General features: G+C 35.7%; 1 protein-coding gene across 3 annotated transcripts in view; it reads left to right on the top strand.

Moving 5' to 3' along the window:
• The window catches only part of L3MBTL4 (L3MBTL histone methyl-lysine binding protein 4), a 446,682-nt gene that overhangs the window by 64,440 nt on the left and 357,823 nt on the right, over positions 1 to 24,419 (top strand). For 2 of the 3 annotated variants that reach the window (XM_045458490.1, XM_045458491.1), the window contains exons 2-3: positions 19,534 to 19,614; positions 19,987 to 20,091. In XM_045458490.1, the coding sequence (XP_045314446.1) occupies positions 20,020 to 20,091 (72 nt within the window). In that variant the 5' untranslated portion in view covers positions 19,534 to 19,614; positions 19,987 to 20,019. The remainder of the gene's footprint in view (positions 1 to 19,533; positions 19,615 to 19,986; positions 20,092 to 24,419) is intronic. The other variant, XM_045458489.1, reaches the window with a different exon arrangement.

Below are 24,419 nucleotides of genomic sequence, written 5' to 3' on the forward strand. Positions count from 1 at the left end.
TTAACCTTCCTGGGTTACCTGCCTACTTTGGAACTATGTGGACTCAGCATGAGGCTTCTCAAAGTAAAAGTCAAGTAGCTGGACAAAGAAACAGGATGGTGAACTAGCCAAACCAATGGATTCTCTTTACTGGCAGTATTGAGCAGAAGCCCAGTGGTCTACAGCACATGTAAACTACTTGGCTTCTCTGAACAAGAGGGGAAAGTAAGAACTACGCTAGTGAATCTGGAACTAAATCCAGGGAAATAGATCCCCAACCTCAGCTCTGACTCTCTCAGTCTTGTAGGGTAATATTACTTCCCTACTTCAAAATTATGTCAATCAAGTCTGAAGAGGGAGAAGATGATGACACACTAGGGAGGCAGAATGTCATGGTTGGAAGGGTCCTTCCCTGGGAATCAGAGTTGCAGGTGCTACTTTCAGCTCTGAGAACTTGGGCCAGGGTTTTTTTCCTGCCATGTGACCTGTGGAGGTAGAGATGGTGCTTGACTTTGCCTTTTGAACATTTTGACTCTTTACATTTTTCTTCTAGATACTATAAATCTCTCCTTCTAGATCTGTTATATGTATGTGGGGGCCTATTAAGTTCTCCTTATATCTGTTCTCTTTAATAATTTTTCATACCTGCTCTTCTTGTGCTTTATTTTGGGTAATTGTTTTAGCTTTGGATTCCAGTTTACCAGTTTTCAGTTCTAAAAAGTATACTTATTTGGCATAGTTTTCATACCACATTATGCATTTCATTTCTATATTTTCTATTTGTTTTTGAAATCTGCTTTTTTTTTTTCTTTTGAGAGTGTGAGGAATGGAGGGGCAGAGGGCAAGAGAAAGGAGAATTGCAAGCAGCATGCCACTCAGCTCTCACTCTCTCAAAAAATTTTTTGAACAATGTTCTGTTCTTGTCTTAAGGAGTCAGTATTATCATTTATTTCTTCAAGAGCCTATATATTCTTATATTTAAGTCCTTCTAGTCTTTTTCTATTATGAAGACATCCAAAGTGTTAATTCTTTGTTGCTTTTGCTGACTCTGGTGGGTTTCCTTGTGTGTTCTGTGGTTTTAGTCTGTGAGTTTTATCTTCAGGGGTAGTTTCATATGAGTTCTGAGAGTGTCCTGGGTGGTTGAGATGTTGCTGTGGGGCAGTCTTGCTATCACTGAGCTTTCTTGATAGGAAAAATTGGAGCCCTGTGCATGTGTGTAGTACAGGATTGCGTTTCTGATTTCTTGGTGATTATTTTTGCACCAATGTGTTAGTGAAGGCGACCCTTTCCTTAAAACCATGCTTGCAGCTTTTGGTTTCCTTTCCTATCCCCAGGTGGGAATACAAATAAAAGCTCCTAATTTGTATATTTGATTTAGTTTCCTCAGTTTTATCTTTGTTTTTGGCATCTGAAGATTTCTGTCTTTTAAGCAGCCTAGAGCTCAGCTGTGTAATACAAATATTTTTGTTATATTTCTCCAATATATTCTTTCCCCCACACCTATTGCATTTCCCATCTTGACCAGAAGTCATTTCTGTAGCCCCTACTGTATTGTCTTTCACATAGTGGAAATCACACACACACACACACACACACACACACACACTTTTTTAAATTTATGTTTATGCTTAGTAACTGCAAAAGGTTTTTCTAGTTAGAAGAATTACAAGGCTGAGAAAAAACTAGAACTGCTGCATAGAAAGGAAGAAACTTGCCATAATGTTATAATAAAATGTTTGTAATACCTACAAGTTTTAAAAACATGTTCAAAATATATGCATACTGTGAAAGGCAGGATACTGACACTCAAATATGTCCATATCCTGATCCCTAAAATAGGTCTGGATACGTATGGTATAAGGCAAGCAGGGGAGTCAAGGTTGTAGGTGAAATTAAGATTGGTAATCAGTCAACCTTAAGATAGGGAAATTATCCTGCATTATTCCAATGTGACCCATATGATTACATGGGTCCTTTAAATGTGGAAGAGGGAAGCCAGAAGAATCAGTGTCAGGGTGATGTGTTGTGAGAATGACTTGACTGGTCATTTGGCTTTAAAGGTGGAAGAAGTGGTTTCAGGCCAGGGAATGTGGGTAGCCTCTAGAAGTTGGAAAAGGCAAGAAAATGGATTCTCCCCTCCAGAAAGGAATGTAGGCCTTATTGATACCATGACTTTAGCCAAGTGAGACCCATTTAGGACTTTTGACCTCCATATGTAATATATATGTATAATAAATTTGAGTAGTTTTAAGCAATCAAGTTAGTGGTAATTTGTTACAGTATCGATAGGAAGGTAATGCACATACTGTGTGACCCAGTAATTCCACTCCTAGAAGAAATGTGCTGAATGGACATTGCAGCGGGAAAAATGTAGTAGAATGTCAGATAGCAGTATTTGTAATACCTCACACCTGGAAATAACCCAAACACTCACCAGACACAAAGCAGATAAGTATGTTGTGACATACTCTGCAAGAGTCTATAACAATAAGAGTGAACTATCTACATGTACATGCAGCAGTATGGATGATTATCACGGTCATGTGTCAGCAAAAGAAACAGACACAAAAACAACGTGTACTGTGTAAGTCCTTTATATAGTGTATAAAAAGATACAGAAGTTATCTATTGTGTTAGAAGTTGGGATAGCTATCAAGATTATCTTCGATGGAGATACATTTATATATACTTCACTTTTACTTTCTTTTCTCTTTTAAAGATTTTATTTTTAAGTAATCTCTACACTCAACATGGGGCTCAAACTTAAAACCCCAAGATCAAGAGTCACATGCTCCAACTGAGCCAGGCAGGCACCCCTTTTATGCATTTTTTTTTTCTGTATGTATGTTACACTTCCATTAAGAACAGAACATGTCCCGGTCATTGTGTCATTTTCCATAAGAGTGGAAGTGTGGATGACTCTATTCAGTGTGGATGAGGATCCATCTCATTGCCAGTGAGCTGAGCAGTCAGGTCGAGAACTTGTGATCGGATGAGTTTTCTGCTACCCTGGTCTGACTTCTTCCAAGTCATTGTATCAAAGAAATAGAGAAAGGGAAAGTTTCTGTAGTACTCGTTTGTGATTTGCCTGATGAAAATTCTGATGAATAGAATTCAGATACCTAATGCATTCTTGTAAAGCTTGTATCAGACACCATGCTCTTGTAACACAGTTCAATTTTTATTTCTGCAAATAATGTATTCTCATGTCATTTAATGTGGCATTTTAGGCAGCAGTACCTGTTATCATGATTCAAGTGCCATTGTATTAAAGATACTCCTGGAAGGAGATTTATTTGAATGTGCCTAGTGGTGTGATATTAGGAAAATTTAATTTGGGCAAGGCTTCATAGTGGCATTTGTTGGAAAATCTGTTTTAATGAGTATAGTCTGTCCTCCTCAATAAGGTATGAAGTGGTCTGTCTATCTCTGCTGTCAGTAGCCACATGAGCTTAGGCAAGTAACGTATGTACACATTTTGCCATTATCTCACAATAAAAAATATATGCTAATATTACAGCTATGTATTAAACACATGCGTTATCTCCGTGTTGTGGCTAAATGCAGCAAAAATATGTTTTCAGAAATGGGGTCATTAGCTAAGGTATGACATTTTGCACTTAGACCAGTTCAAGCTTTGCTCGGCCTGGCTTGTCAGCTGGGGCTTGTTAATGCCAAAAGGGCTGTTGAGAGGCTGCCACCGCATGCCTGGCACATAGAAGAAGCTTCCTTAATAACTAGTAGTTGCAGGGATGATTATATTTGTGATTTGTTATGTGTCCTGGTTGTAGTTTAAGATTCTGAGCGAATACTTGATACTGAGCGAGGATAGAACTTCATTACTTGATGATAATATTCATGAGCAAGTGAAACCCTTATAGAAATAAATATGAAGATCTAACATTCCTCCTGTAAAACTACCCTGAATGTTGAATTTTCATCATAAATATTCCAAATATGCAGTGAAGTACAGAGAATAATAAAATGAACAACTCTGTGCTGGCCATCTAGATTGAAAAATTTCAATATTTTGACCTATTAACTTCTATTTTTTAAAAGCAATGAAACCATTGTAATTACAGTTGCAGTCTCCTTTCCCCAGACCTACTTATTTCCACCCCTACTGAGATGGGACTACTAAGCTGCAGTTTTGTATCATCCTCAGTCATGTTCTTATACTTTGAATGGACATCTATGTATCCATAAGCAGACACTACATAGATGGTCTTTGGTATGTACATTATCCTGCAACTTGATCTTCTTGTTCAAATGTATTTTAGAGATTTATCTGTGATGGGATATATGTCATTCTAGCTCATGTATGTTTAAAATGCTGTATAGTATTCCCTTAAAAATTATTTTAGAGAGAGAGCATGAGTGGGGGAGAGGAGCAGAGGAGGAAAAAGAGAATCTTCAGCATGGAGCCCAGCGTGAGACTTGATCCCACGACGCTGAGACCATGACCTAAGCCGAAATTAAGAGTCAAACCCTCAACCAACTGAGCCACCCAAGTGTCCCCCTTTTAAATATATTACAACGTATTAATTTTTCCCTGTTTTGGGGTATTTAGAGTATTACCAAATTTTTCTTATTTCAGACAATGCCACAATAAGCATGTTCTTTTTGCACCTGTGCTAGAGTTTTTCTGTGTTTCTAGAAACATCTGGATCTAGTTGGTAGTATACCAGTTTACACTTAAGCAATATGTGAAAGTTCCTGCTGCTTCACTTTCTCTCCAAGTCCTTGCCAGTCATATTCATGCGTGTAAGAGGATATTTATTTTTAATATGCATTTCTTTGTTTCTATCTGATCCTGCTGTGGGACATTAAATCTTTGAGTCCTAAATATTCTTCCAGTAAATAACCTTTTTGCTTAGGAGAACCAGATTCAGTTTCTCTGTCTTGTGATTTTTCACCCCCATTTTTGCCCTGCTGAGAATTCACTTGGTGGAACTAGAAATTCTGGAGTTCAGTTTATGCCCTGGGTCTGGCAAGCAGCATGGAGGAGGCCAATGCCCTTGGTTCAGTTATAGACTCTTATTTCTTTGAGAATAGCATGGTCTAATGAAGGCAGGTAGGAGTAACACATGCTCCTGGCCTATGTGCCTCTTGCTGTCTGCACATAGTACATGCTCAGAAAAGGTCTAGTGAGATATTTGTTTCCAAATATAAGAGCAAAAGGTAGTGAGTCTTGGTGAAAAAGGGATTTAAAAACAAGAAAAATGGACTGTTCAGTTAGAAGAAAATGCTATGTCCATTCTTTTACCTCTGTAAGCTTTTCTTTTATTATCTTGGATGACTAGATTACACCATTTCAAATGATTAAAAAATACTTTGCCATTTTATATATACACAACGATATATTTCAATTGTCAGTTATGAAGCACAATAGAAAAAAGTAGACCTATGAAGCCAATATCCAGCTTAAGAATGAAAAGATTATAGTACTGTTAATTTTCCTCTCCAAACTACTCTGCTGCATTTTATGTTTATCATTGCCTTGCTTCTTCAAAATAATTTGCCACATAAGAATGTATCTCTAAGGCACATATTGAGTGCTTTTGCTTGGTTTGTGTTTTAAAAATGTATGCTGCAGTCTTCTGGTTTGCTTTGTTTATCCAACGTTATTGCTAATTATGTTCTTGCATATGTAGTTGCAGCTGATTCATTTTCACTGTGTAATGTTATATTGTGTGAATATAACACAAGCTACTTTTTTCAGATTCCTACCGATACATATTTGGATTGTTTCCAGTCTCTCCTCCTTCCCACCCCCACCCCCTCCATTAATATAAACTTGTCTCCTAATGGAGTACAATTGCTACAGTCCTGGGGTCATGGGATTTGCTGGAACCTCTTCAGCTTTCAAGTTTATGATGCTAAATTGTTTTTTGGTGGTTAATCTTCTGCCAGCAGAGTATGAGAGTTCCCATTGCTCCTCAACCTTGCCAACATCTGTTATTATCTGAGTTTTAAGTTTTTGCCACTCTAATGGTCATGAATTGGTATCTCATTGTGGTTTTATTCTTAATTTTCATGATTACTAACCAGGCTGAGCAACTTTTCTAAAATTTCTTCATGAAGTGCTTATTCATGGCTTTGCACCTTTCTCCCCTCTATGGATTGTTATATCTGTCTGCTATTGCTACCAAAGCTACTGCATCTCAAGATCTTAATAGATCTTTGACTGATTTGTGACTGGGTTTGCCTGAGAAGCTTACCTTTTTATTATTTTTTAATGTTTATTTATTTATTTATTTATTTATTTATTTATTTATTTATTGAGAGAGAGTGTACACATATGAGGGCGCAAGTGGGGAAGGGGCAAAGAGATAAGGGGAGAGAAGATCTGAAGCAGGCTCTGTGCTGACAGCAGAAAGCCTGATGTGGGGCTTGAATTCACAAACCATGAGATCATGACCTGGACCAAAGTCAGATGCTTAACCAACTGAGCCACCCAGGCACCCCTCCTGGGTAGTTTATAAAAGACTTCAGGCCAGTGGTATGCTGGGTGTGGCTACAAGTTGGTAAGGTTCAGGTGTGCTACCTTTATTCATTGTGGGGCTCACTCTGAAGGATGAAAGGCTAACTGAGGCATACCCTTTTAATGGTGTAGAGTTGCAATGTAGTAAAGTCAACACAAATTGCACCAGCACATTTTAAGTCCCAGCTAACATTGCATCTCCCATTGGCCAAACAAGTCATAGGCAAGCCTAAATTGAGTGTATTTGGTTCAAATGGAGCCATGGCAAGAGTGAGGATGTCTCATTCTGTAGAGGAGGGTCAAGAATTTAAACTGAGGAAAGTGAAGGTATGGAAAAATACATTTTATATGAATGGAAACCAAAAGAGATCAGCTTAGCTGCTATAGCTATAGCTAAGAGAGGTGGGTATATTTGTATCAGACAAAATATAATTTAAGTAAAAAACTGTCACAAGAGACAAAGAAGAACATTATATAATGATCAAAAGGTCAGTCCACCAAGAAGGTATCACAGTTATAAACATATATGTACTTAACATCAGAGCACTTAAGTATGTCAAGGAAACATTGACAGAACTGAAGGAGAAATAGACAGCAGTAACTCTAACAGTAGAAGACTTCAATACCCCACTTTCTGTAATGGATAGAAGATCCACAGAGGATCAATAATGACACAGAGGACTTGAATAATATTGTAGAGCAAATGGACCAAACAAATACAGAGCATTCCACTCAATATCAGCAGAATACATTTTCTTCTCAAGCACACACAGAAATTTCTCCAGGATAGGTAATATTTTAGGTCACAAAACAAGTCTTAACAAATTTAGAATGATTGAAATCATACCAAGAATCTTTACTGATCACAGTAGAGTAAAGGTAGAGATCAGTAGCAGAAGGAAAACTGGAAAATTCACACAAATATGTGAAATTAAACAAACACTCGAACAACCAATGGGTTAAAGAAGAAATCAAAAAGGAAATTAGAAAATACTTTGAGACAAATGAAAACAAAAATACAACATAATGCAACTTATGGCATACAACAAAAGTTGAAAGTTTATTGTGATAAGTGAATACATTAACAAAAAAAGATCTCAAATAAGCAAGCTAACTTTACACCTTAAGAAGCTAGAAAAAGAAGAATAAACTAAACCCACAATTACCAGAATAAAGACAATAACAGTTTAGGACAGAAATAAATGAGATAGAAAATAGAAAATAAAAGAAAACCAATGAAACTAAGAATTGAGTTTTTGAAAACATAAAATTGAAAAATCTTTAAACCAATTAGGAAACAAGGAGAAGACTCAAAATCATATATGAGAGAAGGGATATTACAACAAATGCTATAGTGGTAAAAAGGATCAACAATTCTATACCAACAAACTGGATAACCCAGAAGAAATGGATAATTTTTTAGATACATACAATCTACCAAGACTAAATCATGAATAAATAGAAACTCTGAATAGATCTGTAACTTCTATGGAAGTTGAATCAGTAATAAAAAACTTCCAAGATAGAAAAGCTGAGGACCAGATGGCTTCATTGGTGAATTCTACCAAACATTTGAAAAAGAATTAATGGGGCACCTGGGTAGCTCAGTAGGTTTAGCATCCAACTTTGGCTCAGGTCGCGATCTTGATGTCCATGAGTTTGAGCCCCCCATGGGGCTCTGTGCTGACAGCTCAGAGCCTGTAGCCTGCTTCCAATTCTGTGTCTCTCTTTCTCTGCCTCTCCCCCACTCACTCTCTCTCTCTCTCTCTCTCACTCTCTCTCAAAAATAAACATTAAAAGAAAATAATTGATGCCATTGCTTCTCCAACTCTTATAAAGAATTGAAAAGAGAATACTTTTAAATTTGTTTTATGAGGCTGGCATTACCCCAATACCAAAGCTAGACAAAGATACCACAAGAAAGGAAAACTGTAGGCCAGCATCAAGGACGAATATAGATGGAGAAAATCTTCAACAAAATATAGGCAATCAGGATCAAACAACACATTAAAAGGAGCATACACCATGACCAAATGGGATTTATCTTTGGGATAAAAGGATGGCTCAACATACAAAATCAATTAATGTGATTACTACATTAATGAAATAAATCACATAATCATTTTATTAGATGCAAAAAAAGCATTTGATAGAATTCAAAAACTCTTCCATGACGAAAACTCTCAGTAAACTAGGGATAGAAAGAAAGTACCTCAGCATAGTAAAGGTCATATATGAAAAGCTCACAGCTGGCCTTATATTTCCTCTGATAATCAAGTTTTCACATATACCTTTCTTTTTGGAGGCTCTCTCATCTTTTTTGTTGGTCTGTTTGCATATCTCTGCACAAGTATCATACTGCCTTAGTAACTATATCCATTTATCAATTGATGGGCTTTGAGTTGTGTCCACTTTTTGGCTGTTATGAATAATGCTGCTATGAACATTTGTGCACAAGTTTTTGTACGGATGTGTGTTTTCTTTCCTCTTGGGTGCATGTCTAGGAGTGGAATTGCTGGTACACGCTGTTTAACATTTTGAGGAGCTACCAAACTATTTTCCATCCTACCAAACTGTTTTCCAAAATGACTGCACCATTTTACATTCTACGAGCAATATGAGACGTCTCTGATTTTCCCATATCCTTCTTACTGTCTGACTTTTTGATTATAGCTATCTTATAGTGGGTGTGAAATGGTATCTTGTGTTTTTTATTTCTGTTTCCCTAATGATTAATGATGTTGAATATCCTCTTTTCACGTCCTTATTGTCTATTTGTACATCTTTTTTTTTTTTTTTAGAGAAATGTTTGCTTAAATCCTTTGCCTGTTTGGGGGAGGGGTTCTTATTAATAGTTAAACTTCTTTTTATATTCTGAATACAGGTCTTTAAGATATATTATTTGCACTTATCCCCCCACCCCCACCCCATTCTGTGTGCTGTCCTTTCACTTTCTTGATGGTATCATTTGCAGCCCAAAAGGTTTTACTTTTGATTTAGTCCACTTTACCTATTTTTCTTTTGTCACTTGTACTTTTTTGGTGTCATATCTAAGGAACCATTTCCTAACCCAAGGGCATGTATTTTCTTTCCTGTATTTCCTTCCTGTATTTTCTTTCAAGAGTTTTGTAGTTTTAGTTCTTACATTTAAGTCTGTGACCCACTTTGAATTAATATCTGTATTATGGTGTGAGGGAGGGATCCAGCTTCATTCTTTTGCATGTGAATGTCTACCTGTCCCAACACCATTTGTTGAAAAGACTATTTTTTTTCCCTAGCAAATTGTCTTGACACCTTTGTTGAAAATTAAGTAGACATAGATGTATGGGTTTATTTCTAGAATATCGGTCTATTTAATTGGTCTGTGTGTCTGTCTTTATGCCGGTGCCACACTGTATTGATTATTGCAACTTGTAATAAGTTTTGAAACCAGGAAGTAAGAGTTCTCCAACTTGCTACTTCCTTTTCATGATTGTTTTGGCTGTTCTGTGTGGGTTTGTGTGTGTGTGTGTGTGTGTGTGTGTGTGTGTGTGTTTTGTTTTGTTTTTTTTGCATTTACATTTGAATTTTAGGCTCCCACCTGGGATTTTGGTAGAGATTGCATTGAATCTATAGATTAATTTGGATAATATTGCTATCTTAAAATTAGTAAATCTTCAAATATATGAACAAGGAATATCTTTCCATTTATTTTTTTTCATTTATTTCTTTTTATGGTGTTTTGTAGTTTTCAGTCTGTAAGTCTTGCACTTCTTTATTAAATTTATACTTATTTTATTGATCTTATTGTGAATGCAGTTATTTTAATTTATTCTTGGTTTATTAATTTCACTTGTATATAAATGCAAATAATTTGTATATGAACTGGTTTCATAATTTGTATATGATATGTATTAAGCCTAATAGTTTTTTAGTTGATTGCTTAGGATTTTTTTTTTTTTTTACATACTAGACCATGTCATTGTAAACAGAGACAGTTTTCATTCTTCCTTTCCTATTGGGTGCTTTTTTTTTCTTTTTCTTGCCTAGTTGCCCTGACTGGAATCTCTAGCACATTGTTAAATAGAAATGGTGAGATATTTTTGTCTTGTTTGTGATCTTAGAAGGAAAGCTTTCAGTCTTTCACCACTGAGTGTTATGTCAGGTGTAGGTGTTTGATAAACTCTTTATCAGCTTTAGGAAATTCCTCATATTCCTATCTTGATAAGTGCATTTTTTTAAAACATGAAAGAGTCTAACTTTTATCAAAAGCTTTTTCTGTGTTTATTGATATGACTGTGGTTTTTGTTCTTCATTCTCTTAATGTGGTATAATACTGATTTATATCAGTACTGATTTTACAAAAATCAAAAGGATTGTAAGAGAATACAGTTGACCCTTGATTTTCTAATATTAAATTAACCTTCCATTACTGGTCATGTTGCATAATTCTTTTATATGTTGCTGGATTCAGTTTGCTAGTATTCTGTTGAAGACTATTGAATCTGTGTCCATAGGGATATTGGTCTATAGGTTTATTTTCTTGTGTTATCATTGTCTGGTTTTGAAATCGGGGCTGTACTGGTTTGTCTCACAGGATGAGTTGGAAGTAATGCTTCATCTCTTCTTTTTGGAGAAGAGTTTGTAAAGGATTGGTATTATTCTTCAAATATTCAATGTAGATCATCTGGGCATGGGCTTTTCTTTTGGAAAGTCTTAAAATTGCTACTTTTATCTCTTTACTTATAGATGTACTCCGCTTTCTATTTCTTCTTGAGTCGTTTTCAGTAATTTATGTATTTTTAGAAATTTCATGTTAAGTTATCTAATTTGCACACAATTTTTGTGGAACAGTTGACCCTTGAACAACATAGGTTTGAAATGCGTGGGTCTACTGTACAAGAATTTTCTTGATAAATACAGTATGGTACTCAATGTATTTTCTATTTCTTATGATTTTCTTAACAGCATTTTTTTCTTTAGCTGTGAGAATACAGTATATAATATATGTAACATACAAACTGTGTATTAATCAACTGTTTATGTTATCAGTAAGGCTTTGGTCAACAGTAGGCTATTAGTAGTTAACTTTTCAAGGAGTCAAAAGTTATGAATAGATTTTTGATTGCACGGGGTGTCAGTGTCCCTAACCCCTATTTTGTTCAAGGGTCAATTGTATTCCCTTATAATCCTTTTGATTTTTGTAAAATCAGTACTGATATAACCTCTTTCATTCTGGTTTTAGTAATTTGAATCTTCTCTTTTTTCTTGGTCTGGCTTAAAGTATGTCATGTTTGGTTATCTTGTTGACTGTACTTTAAATTGCCAAGGTTTTAAGCTTTTTTCATATCCATATCTTTTAGTTTTACCTACTTGTGTTACTGTTCACCATTTCTTGTTCATTTCTTAGGCCTGTTTTTACTTCATTTATCATTTTGAGTAACCTAAACTGATTTATTTAAAAATATTTATCAATATTTTCCATAATTTAAATTTTATCAGGATGAATTCTTCCCTCCAGTGGCTGATTTTATGGTGTTTCTTAGTATTTGATTTCTTTTTGTGTTTTTGAATTTTGATTTTCAGAGGCACTTTGAGTGGGAGGATTTTTTTTCCTCATTCTATACATACCTACTTTCTCCTGGATTTTTAGTGTTTGTGGTTGCCTGTGCCTGGCTCCCTGCAGCCCACTTCCTGGTCAGGAGTTAGCATTTGTTCTTCCTGCCTTCTTAGACTCAAAGTTATAGTCCATCCTTCCGGGCGTTTGTCTCAGAAGTTCCATTTGGCTCCCATTCACCAATGGTGGAGCCTCCTTCCACCTCTTGGCTTCTGAGGATAAACCTGGCTGTAGCACCCATCTTTTATTGACCACTGGCTTCCTAACTTCCTCTGCCTTTCTCTTGCTTTGAAGCCCGATAGCTTTAAGACTTGCTACTCTGTTTCTGATTTGTGGTATGTTGACAGAGAGGGTTATTTGGTGTATATTTTAATGGCTTTGTTCTTGGTTTAGAGCAAAGGAGCATTTCCTCATCTGTAAAGTATGAGTGATAATGGTACATATGTCCTTGGGTTGTCATAAGTATTAATTGAAAGTCTGTATGTAGAGGGGTTGTGGCTATGCCAAGAATATATGAGTACACAGGTAATGTTAACTGCTAATACAATTAAGAGAGGGCAAAAATTCACACAGAAATTGTCAAAATGCACTTAGTTGTAGTTATTTATTAATTTATTCAAACACCAACTACTATGTATTATTATTGACACTGAGTATCAATGGTTACATTTTAGCCTGGTAATATCTTTGAAATAGTGGCAAATCAATACAATAATCAGATATTTGAATTCGATATTTTGGTGCTAAATTCACTTTAAATTCTATGCAGCATCGTAGAAGCAGGTGAAATGTTCTTCCACAGTGCGTTTTCTAATCATTGTTAAACATACTCTCTCTCCTGTGAACATCATATGAATTAACCATTTATGACTCTTATTTTTTGTTATTTTGTGTATATTTTTTATCCATACAGTGACCATATGATTTACTGTCTAAACTGAAACATTTTTGGGAGTGGAAGGTGGTAGTGCTAATAATTATACCAGGATGGCATGAGACAGAACTATCCTGGGTTATGGGACAATAGGGCTACTTTCATTATCTCCTTTCTGAAATGTCTTAGGAATCATCCTTATATTCTGCAAAGTATCTATGCCTGTCTTGATGATAACAGGTGATCAATAAGTATTTTGTGTAAGAATTACCAAATAGCAAGTGGATATAAGCAGACAGAACATTATTTTTGTTATTTATAGACTTAAAATTTGAAGTATTAAAATTGTTTACATTTTTTCTAAATAATAATCTTAATTTGTCTGCTTAATTAGGAGGTCAGTAACACAAGTGTTAGGCAGTATGCAAGATGAAAATTCCACTACCGAGAAGGAAAATCAAACTGATTCAGAGGATTAATTTGAAAATCAGTGCACTATTTCCAGAGTTTCTATCGAAATACAAATCATTTACATTATTATCTGTCCTGCTTTAAAATACTATTTAGAAGTGTCTTTAATTAAAATCACTTAAAAATGTTTTCTATTATAGCTAGTGCTTGGGTATAGTTACAGAGCCAAAGTACCCTGGGGCGCAGTGCCACCTAGTCATTATTCACCTTCATTTCCCCTGGATGATATTTCTTTAATGTGTTTTAGAATATGACGCTATTCTTCCTTGGCTCTAATTTTTTTTTTTTTATTTCTTCAAAACTCAGGAAGGAGCCACGTGACTGATGTGACATTTGGGGCTTTCTGGGAGTAGGCCATGTATTAGGACAATCAGAATAATGCATGTATTTTGATACTGTGCCAAGGATATCAGGTTAAGTTTATATCAAAAGAAGTGTTCTATTTTGTTGGTAGAATATATCTTGTGGTTTGACATTGAAGGGGTTATATAAAACCTTCCTGTCGCCCTTTCTGTGTCATGCTATCTTCTATCTGTCCATCTTCCTATCTGCATATCATCCGTCTCCTTTGTGTTGCATTTGATGAAGAATTATATTTAATTCCTTTTTTGTCTGGCAGCAAAATCTTATATGGGCTGTTGGGTATATTTTGTATTTTTGTTTCATTATCTAAAGGAAATCCAATTGTTACTAAATTGTATTTTGAAACTTTTCAGTAGAAAAAAATTCATCTTTTTTCTCCAATATATAATATGAATTCAGGCTTCCTTGTTTTTTTTTTAACAAACCAGAGTTATTGATAATTACTAGAGATTAGCAAAACAGATCACTTTGATGGCAGGAGAAAAGCCTTAGTGGCCAGATGATTTCAGTTTGACAAGCCATGGGGTGTTATTAGTCATGAAATGCAAGCTAGCCTTGGCAGTGCTTATGTCTTGTGCAATAATACTTTGCTAAAGGCATCAAGTCTAAGCTGTTCATTTGCATAGATGTTCAGAGTATTACTGGGAGCTAGGCATGATAAATTTTATTTATATCCTACAAAATGAATGTAATATTATTGAATTTATTATGTAAGTGCCTATCTTAAGGACATAAATATCAAATGGCTAGAAGGAAATGGATATGAGCAAAAATTTTTTTTTTTAATATATGAAAGAAAAAGAGAAAGGAGTTGTTAAGTTAGAGAACTACACTTATCTAGGCATATAGCACGATAAAAGGGGTGGTGTAGTGATCAAGAACTAATAACACTAACTTAAGGTGTTTGAGGCTTCTCTATAATTCAAAGATGCACTCAATGCAGTTAAGGGCCCCAAACCCATCCTGAAAGTCCATTGTGATCCAGGTACTATCTAGACAATAGAAAAATAAGGATCAGTAATTTAGAATCTTTGTCATAAGGAAGCTTAGAGCCACATAAGGGGAGACATATCTATAAATAAAAAAATATATAGTATAAGGTGTTGAAGAATGTGACAAAGATAAGAACAAGACAATGGATTTTAAGTAAGACACACCTGGTCCACTGGGAGCAGGAGGTAGGCAAGGAAGACTTTTCTCAAGAATATGAAGTCTCTTTGAGTTGAGTAATAAAGAATGATTAAGAATTAGAGATTGAAAAAGGAGAGGCAGATAGTAGGGAAGGTGTCCTGAGGTTGAGAGACCAGTAAAAGTAAGGGGCTGAGAAGCAGTGTTCCAAACAACTTGGCTGGAGCTTAAGATTGGAGGTAGTCAGAGTTAATAGGAGTAGGAGAAATGCATTCAAGAAATGTTGAGTAGGTTAAAAATGAGCAGAACCTGGTGATGGAGTGTGAGGTGTGATGTAAAGGCTGTAAATGATCCTAGGTCTCTGGCTCAGGCAGTCAGGGCCACCATTAGCCCAAAAGGAGTCTTTGAATCAGAAAAAGATGCATTTTCTGACCGGCCAGTGTTAACCCTGGCAGAGGGAATGGCATGTGTGCAGAACCCAGAGTACATTTCAGCTTTCACTTGCCATTGGCTTGGTACTCTTATGCAGTGTCTAGTTTGAAGAACTGTGAGGGGCAGAGGTGGGCAAACGGGTGATTAATCATGTCATTACTGCAAATAGGAAGAGAGAGCAGAACTAGGAGGCAGTGAGAGGGGAAATGATGAACTCAGTTGTGAATATGTTCAGTTGATAGTATCTGGGGTCATTGTTCAGGGGCACATATCAAGGAAGAAGTTGGATGTATGATTCTAAAACACTGGGGACTATAGATGATTTAGGTCTGCTAAACTTTTTTTTCCTAAAGTTTATTTATTTTGAGAGTGACACAGAGAGCATGAGCTGGGGAGGGGCAGAGAGAGAAGGAGACAGAGAGAATCCCAGGCAGGCTTCATGCTCATTGCAGAGCCCAACATGGGGCTTCATAACCTGAGCCGAAATCAAGAGTCGGATGGATGCTTAACTGACTGAGCCAGGTGCCCCTAAACTTATTAAAAATTATATTTCAGTTGTAGTTAAAATTTTTCAAAGAGAATTATAGCTCCAGTGGTACTCATCTAATACTATGAGTAAGTTCTCCAAAATGGTTAACCTGCTTATCAAACACATTCCAAATAATTTTTCAGAGTGTCTACTGTTATTTATGTATTCATTTTGTTTTTTTAATTTTTATTTTTGTTGAAGTATGTTTGACATACAATATTTTATTAGTTTCAGGAATACAACATAGAGATTTGACAAATATATACATTATGAAATGGTCACCACAGTAAGTATAGTTATCACCTATCACCATGCAACATTATTATTAATATTATTGACTATATTTTCCATACTGCACTTTTCATCCCCATGATGTTTTTATTTTATAACTGGAAGTTTTTACTTCTTAACCCCCTTCATCTATTTCACCCATCCTTCTATCTCTCTCCCTTCTGGAAACTTACAGTTTTTTCTCTATCTCTATGAATTTATTTGTTCATTTGTTTTATTTTTTAGATTCACATATAAGTGAATCATATACTACTTGTCTTCTTCTATCTGGTTTTTTCCCCTTAGCATAGTAACCTCTATGTCCATCCGTATTGTCATGAGTGCCAAGAATTCATTCTTTTTTATGGCTGAGTATTATTCTGTTGTGTATACACACACACACACACACACACACACACACATTTATATATGTATTTATTTAACATCTTCTTTATCCATTCATCTATTGGTGGACGCTCAGGTTGCTTCTATACCTTGGCTTTTTTTTTTTTTTTTAAATAATGCTTCAGTAAACACAGGGGTGCATGTATCCTTTTGAATTATTGTTTTGTTTTTGTTTTTGTTTATGTTTTTCTTTTTCTTTTTCTTTTTCTTTTTCTTTTTCTTTTTTTGGTGAATACCCAGAAATGGAATTACTGAGTTGTATGGTATTTCTATTTTTAATTTTTTGAAGAATTTCCATACTGTTTTCCATAGTGGCTATACCAGTTTACATTCCCACCAGCAGTGCACAAGGATTGTCTTTTCTGTGTATCCTTGCCAACACGTTATTGACTTTTTGATACTATTTTGACAGGTGTGAAATGATATCTTATTGTGGTTTTGATTTGCATTTTTCTGATGACTAGTGATGTTCAGAATCTTTTCATGTGTCTGTTGACCATCTGGATGTCTCCTTTGGGAAAATGTCTGTTCAAGACCTCTCCCTGTTTTTAATTGGATTATTTGTTTTTTTTGGTGTTGAGTTGTATGTGTTCTTTACATATTTTAGATTTTAACCCTTTATTAGATATATCATTTGAAAATATCTTCTCCCATTCAGTGAGTAGCCTTTTTGTTTTGTTGGTGGTTTCCTTTGCTGTGCAAGAGTTTGATGTGGTGCTATTTTTTTATTTTTGCTTTTGTTGCCCATACATGACGATACAGATTCGCAAAAATATTGCTAAGGCTGATGTCGAAGAGATTACTGCCTACATTTCCTTTTAGGAATTTTATGGTTTCAGGTCGTACATTTAGGTCTCTAATCTATTTTAAGTTGATTTTTGTGTATGGTGAATGAAAGTGGTCCATTTTCATTCGTTTACATGTAGTTGTCCTCCTTCCCCAGTACAATTTATTGAAGAGACTGTTTTTTCATCATTGTATTATATTCTTGCCTTCTTTGTGACACATTTATTTACTATGTAAGTTTGGGATATTCTGCTCTGTGGATCTATGCATCTATTTTTGTGTCGGTTTCATACTGTTTTGATTACTAAAGCTTTGTAATGTAGTTTGAAATCTGGGATTGTGATACTTCCAGCTTTGTTCTTCTTTCTCAAAATTGCTTTAAGTATTCAGGGTCTTTTGTAGTTTTATTTAAAAATTTTAATGTTTATTTATTTTGAGAAAGACAGTGTGAGGAGGGGCGTGGCAGGGAGAGAGGGAGACACAGAATCCAAAACAGCATCCGGGCTCTGAGCTGTCAGCACAGAGCCCGATGCGGGGCTCAAACTCATGAACTGTGAGATCATGACCTGAACCTAAGTTGGATGTTCAACCTACTGAGCCACTCAGGTGCCCCAGGGTCTTTTGTAGTTTAAAATAAATGTAAGATTGTTTGTCCTAATACTGTGAAAAATACTATTGGCATTTTGATAGGGATTGAATTGAATCTGTAGATTACTTGAATAGTATGGACATTTTAACAATCTTAATTTTTTCAGTCCACAAACATGGTATATATTTCCACTTACTTGTTTCATCTTCTTTTTTTTTTTTCATCAATGTCTTATGTTTTTCAGAGTTCAGGTCTTTCAACTCCTTGGTTAGATGTTTTACTAGGTATTTTATTATTTGTGATGCAGTTGTAAATGGGATTGTTTCTATAATTTCTTTCTGTTACTTTGCTCATAGTGTATAGAAATATTTGGGTATTAATTTTGTATTCTGTGACTTTACAGAATTCATTTATTAATTGTAACAGTTTTTTGGTGGAGTCTTTAGGGTATTCTGTACAATTGTCCCTTGAACAATGTGGGGGTTAGGGGCACCAATCCCAGTGTAGTTGAAAATTTGCATGTAACTTTTGACCCCCCCAAAAAACTTAACTGTTAGGTGCCTACTATTGACCAGAAGACTTACTGATAACATAGTCAATTAATCCATGTTTTATATATTACATATATTATATCCTGTGCTTTTATAATAAAGTAAGCCAGAGAAAAGAAAGTGTTATTAAGAAAATCATAAAGAAGAAAAATACATTTACAGGACTGTACTTTGTTTATTGCAAAAAATCTGCATATAAGTGAACATGTGCAGTTCAAACCCATGTTGTTTGAGGGCCAACTATATATAGTATCATGTCATCTGCAAATAATGAAAGTTTTACTTCTTCCTTATCAATTTGGGTGCCTCTTATTATTATTTTTTGTCTTATTGCTGCAGCTAGGCCTTCTAGTACTATGTTGAATAAAAGTGGTGAGAGTGGACATCCTTGTCTTTTTCCTAGTCTTAGAGAAAAATCTTTCAGCTTTTAATTATTGAGTAATCTGGTTTTGTCATATGTGGCTTTTATTATGTTGAAGTATGTTCTTTCTAAACCAAATTTGTTTGGCGTTTTTATCATAAATGGATGTTGAATTTTGTCAGATGCTTTTCTGCATCTTTGAGATGGTCATATAATTTTTATTCTTCATTTTGTTAATGTGGTGTGTCATGGTGATTGATTTTCAGATATTGAACCATCCTTGCATCCCTGGAATAAATCTCACTTATTTCTGGTGAATGATCCTTTTAATGTATGGTTGAATTAAGTTTGCTAATATTTTTTTGAAGAATTTTTGCATCTGTGTTTATCAGGGATATTGGCCTGTAATTTTCTTTTTGTAGTGCCTTTGTCTGGTCTTTGTATCAGGGTAATTCTGTCCTCATAGCATGAATTTGGAAGAATTCCTTCCTTTTATATTTTTTGGGGATAATTTTGAGTGGGATAGTTATTAGCTTTACTTTCCATGTTTAGTAGACTTTACCTGTGAATCCTCAGGTCCTGGACTTTTGTTTGCTGAGAGTTTTTTACTACTGATTTAATTTTGTTACTAATCCACTACTGTAATTGTTAGTGTACTGAAGAGTGGTCATAATAAATTGGTTTGGTAAAGTTTTTTTTATTTTCTCTGTTCCAGATTGCTGTGCTATGCCTTGTATGACAAAAGTCCTCTCACCAAGAATACTTTTGCCTTGACACCTGTGGACGGTCAGACTGTGTGAGTACAGCCTATCTGAATAGGCAGATTGCAGTGAATCCAAATTGGTTAAATCAGCTAAGCAAACAAAACAAAAAAACAAAAACAAAACAAAACAAAGCAAAAATGATGTAATAGGTAAGACCAAAGAAAAGTATCTATTTTCTTTGTGATATAAATTCTAGATGAGGCGGAAAACTCATCTCTTTTCCCGTTAACTTATTATTATAGTAGTGTCTATAAAAGCAACAGTGAAATTTTTATGTCACCTCAGTTTCAGGGTATTTATGGAAACAAATTAGAAGAAGTTTAATGAGAAAATTTTGGGGGGATTGTTTTTGTTATTCTAAAGGGGCAAAACTCCTAAATTTTTTATGTGGCACTATTTTGCAGAAAAACACTTTGCTAAGGAGTGCTAAAGTGGCAATGAAACAGCCCAACAGAAAGAGGAAGCTTAGTATGGATTCCAAAGAGCATTTGAATCAGGATGGATGCTTGGTAAGATGTCAGTTCCTGGGCCCTTCCTTCTAGTTTGTGTTCACTGTGGAAATTCAGTGTGATTGTATAGTTTGTGTAACCACAGCAGAGGTGTTTTCTCAATGACTAGGAGCTGGTTGCTTCTGGTTGAGGTTTATATATAGAGCTATTGAATACAAATGTCATTAAGTCTGATACATTTTAAAGGGTAAACTTCATTTTGAAGGTGAAAGGAGACCTTTTTCTTTTTTTTTAATCTTTTTTTTTTTTTAATTTTTTTTTCAATGTTTATTTATTTTTGGGACAGAGAGAGACAGACCATGAACGGGGGAGGGGCAGAGAGAGAGGGAGACACAGAATCGGAAACAGGCTCCAGGCTCTGAGCCATCAGCCCAGAGCCCGACGCGGGGCTCGAACTCACGGACCGCGAGATCGTGACCTGGCTGAAGTCAGATGCTTAACCGACTGTGCCACCCAGGCGCCCCTCTTTTTTTTTTAATCTTAAAAACATTTTAATGCATATTCTTTGAACACATTTATATGTACATATATATTTTAAACATAGCATAGTGCATACATGTAAATCAGCTATTGTACTACGTATATCTCACACAACAGGGGAATCAATACAATTCTACCTACTGATATTCTGTGACTGGCCAGTGTTGTCCAAGACTTTATGCTGGTATTTACAAACATGGTGCATTGCTATAATATCATTACTTCTGTGAAAAATACAAGATTTATCTTCTTGATAAATGTTTTCATACTTAATATTTTATCAAATAACATTTCCTTTAATGTTTTTATTTTATTTTTGAGAGAGAGAGTCAGAGCACAAGTGGGGAAAGGACCAAGAGAGAGGGAGACACAGAATATGAAGCAGGCTTCAGGCTCTGAGCTGTTGGCACAGAGCCTAATGTGGGGCTTGAACTCATGGACGGAGAGATCATGACATGAGCTGAAGTTGGATGCTTAACTGACTGAGTGACCCAGATGCCCCTCAAATAAAATTTCTAAAATAATCTCCTTTTATCTTAATACCCCATCAAATATACCACACATAGTTTATGTCTTCTTAGAAAGAGGTATTTCTCCAACTGAAGATAATTATTTGATGAATAGTTTGAAAAAAAAAATAATCTAAAATATAAAGAAGAAAAAAATATTTCCCCCCCCTTACAAAATCAGTTATCTAATGGTCATTTAAGAAGGAGCTTAAATTTGATGTGGAGACATAGACTAAAAGGTTAAGAGTAGTTATTACTAGATGATTAGAGGTGCCTTTTATATTGTCTTTTCTATTTACTTAGTTTACCAGAAGCATGTGTTACTTTTTGAACTAGAGATAAAGCTATACCTATGTATGTACAGGGAAATTCCAGAAAGAAAATCCATCAAGTATCAGTCCTGGCATGTGTTAGGTTTTAGAGACTTCTGTTTTATAAAGATGAAGGTAATTGATCATTATCAAGTAAGGGATAGAGATGGTGAACTGGAGGGCGTTGTGTTTGTTGGGGTTTTGCAGAGAAACAGAACCAATGGGAGTAGCTGACAGTCCTGTCACACACTCTCTGTTCACAATCTTTGTCCCTACTTGATAATGATGAATTATATGTATATGTATATGTATATGTATATGTATATGTATATGTGTGTACATGTATATAGAAAGATTTATTTAAAAGAAATTTTAAAGAAATTGATTCATATAATTGTGGGGGCTGACAGGTCTGAAATCTATAGGGCAGGTTTGTAGACTGCAGACCCACAAAAGAATTGATGTTGCAGACTTGAATCTGGAGGCATTCTGCAGGCAAAGTTCCCTCTTCTTCGGAGAGGTCAGTCTTTTATCTTGTAAGACCTTCAACTGATTGGATGAGGCCCACCCACATTATGGAGATTAATCTGCTTTACTCAGAGTCTATTATTTGAATGTTTTTTTTTTGTTTGTTTTTTTATTGTTAACTAACATACAATGTAGTCTTGGCTTTAGGAGCAGATTCCTATGATCCATCACTTACATACAGCACCCAGTGCTCATCCCAACAAGTGCCCTATATCCATTTTCACCACCACTCCACCCCCCCCCCCACCCTCATCAACACAGTTTGTTCTCTGCATTTAAGAGTCTCTTATGGTTTGCCTCCTACTCTGTATCTTATTTTTCCTTCCCTTCCTCTATTGTCATCTTTTAAGACTCTCAAATTCCACATATGAGTGAAATCATATGATATCTGTCTTCTCTGACTGACTTATTTCGCTTGTCATAATACCCCTCAGTTCCATCCATGTTGCTGAAAATGGCAAGATTTCATTCTTTTCATTGCTGGGTAGTATTCCATTTTGTATGTACGTATGTATGTATGTATGTATGTATGTGTGTGTGTGTGTGTATACATCTTCTTTATCCATCCATCATGGTGGACATTTGGGCACTTTCCATAATTTGGCTATTGTTGATAGTGCTGCTATAAGCATTGGGGTGTATGTGCCCCTTCGAATCAGCACTCCTGTATCCTTTGGACAAATTCCTAGTACTGAAATTGCTGGGTCATAGGGTCATTCTATTTTTAATTTTTTGAGGAATCTCCACACTGTTTTCTAGAGTGGCTGCATCAGTTTGCATTCCCACGAAACACTGCAAGAAGTTTCCCCTTTCTCCACATCCTCACCAACATTTGTTGTTTCCCGAGTTGTTAAGGTTAGCCGCTCTGACCGGTGTGAGGTGGTGTCTCAGTGTGGTTTTGATTTGTATTTCCTTGATGATGAGCGATGTTGAACATCTTTTCGTGTCTGTTTGTCATCTGGATGTCTTCTTTGGAAAAGTGTTGGGGCACCTGGGTGGCTCAGTCAGTTAAGCGTCTGACTTTGGCTCAGGTCATGATCTTGCAGTTTGTAAGTTCGAGCCCTGCTTCAGGCTCCATGCTGACAACTCAGAGCCTGGAGCCTGCTTCGAATTCTGTCTTCCTCTCTCTCTGCTCCCCCCCTACTCATGATCTGTCTCTCTCTCAAAAAGAAACATTAAAAAAAAAAAGAGAGAAAAACTGTCTATTCATGCCTTCTGCCCACTGGATTTTTTTTTTTTTTTCGGGTGTTGAGTTTGGTAAATTCTTTTTTTTTTTTTTTTTTAATTTTTTTTTAACGTTTATTTTTGAGACAGAGAGAGACAAAGCATGAACGGGGGAGGGTCAGAGAGAGGGAGACACAGAATCTGAAACAGGCTCCAGGCTCTGAGCTGTCAGCACAGAGCCCAACGTGGGGCTCGAACTCACGGACCGCAAGATCATGACCTGAGCCGAAGTCAGCCGCTTAACCGGCTGAGCCACCCAGGCACCCCTGAGTTTGGTAAATTCTTTATAGAGTTTTGATACTAACCCTTTACCTGATATGGCATTTGCAAACATCTCTTATTCTGTCAGTTGCCTTTTAGTTTTGTTGATTGTTTCCTTTGCTGTGCAGAAGCTTTTTATCTTGATGAGGTCCCAATAGTTCATTTTTGCTTTTATTTTTCTTGCCTTCGGAGACATGTCAAATAAGAAGTTGATGCGGCCAAGGTCAAAGAGGTTGCTGCCTGTTTTCTCCTGTAGGATTTTGATGGTATCCTGTCTCACATTTAGGTCGTTCATCCATTTCAAATTTATTTTTGTGTAAGGTATAAGAAAGTGGTCCAGTTTCATTTTTCTGCATGTTGCTGTCCAGTTTCCCAGCACCATTTGCTAAAGAGATTGTGTTTTTTCCATTGGATACTCTTTCTTGCTTTGGCAAAGATTAGTTGGCTATATATTTGTGGGTCCATTTCTGGGTTCTCTGTTCTATTCCATTGGTCTGTGTGTCTGTTTTTGTGCCAGTACCATACTGTCTTGATGATTACATGTTTGTAATTCAGGATAAAGTCCAGGATTGTGATGCCTCCAACTTTGTTTTTCTTTTTCAACATTACTTTGTCTCTTTGGGGTCTTCTGTGGTTCCATACAAATTTTAGGATTGTTTCTTCTAGCTCTGTGAAGAATGCTGGTGCTATTTTGATTGGGATTGCATTGAATATGTAGATTGCTTTGAGTAGTATTGATATTTTAACAATATTTGTTCTTCTAATCCATGAGCATGGAATGTGTTTCCATTATTTTGTGTCTTCTTCAGTTTCTTTCATAAGCATTCTATAGTTTTTAGTGTACAGATCTTTTATCTCTTTGTTTGGGTTTATTCATAGGTATTTATTTTATAGTTCTTGATACAATTGTAGATGGAATTGATTCCTTGATATTTCTTTCTGTTGCTTCATTATTAGTGTATAGAAATGCAACTGATTTCTGTTCATTGATTTTATATCCTGCAACTCTGCTGAA

Source organism: Leopardus geoffroyi, chromosome D3, assembly GCF_018350155.1.
Source record: "Leopardus geoffroyi isolate Oge1 chromosome D3, O.geoffroyi_Oge1_pat1.0, whole genome shotgun sequence".
In the NCBI taxonomy this organism is placed as follows: Eukaryota; Metazoa; Chordata; class Mammalia; order Carnivora; family Felidae; genus Leopardus; species Leopardus geoffroyi.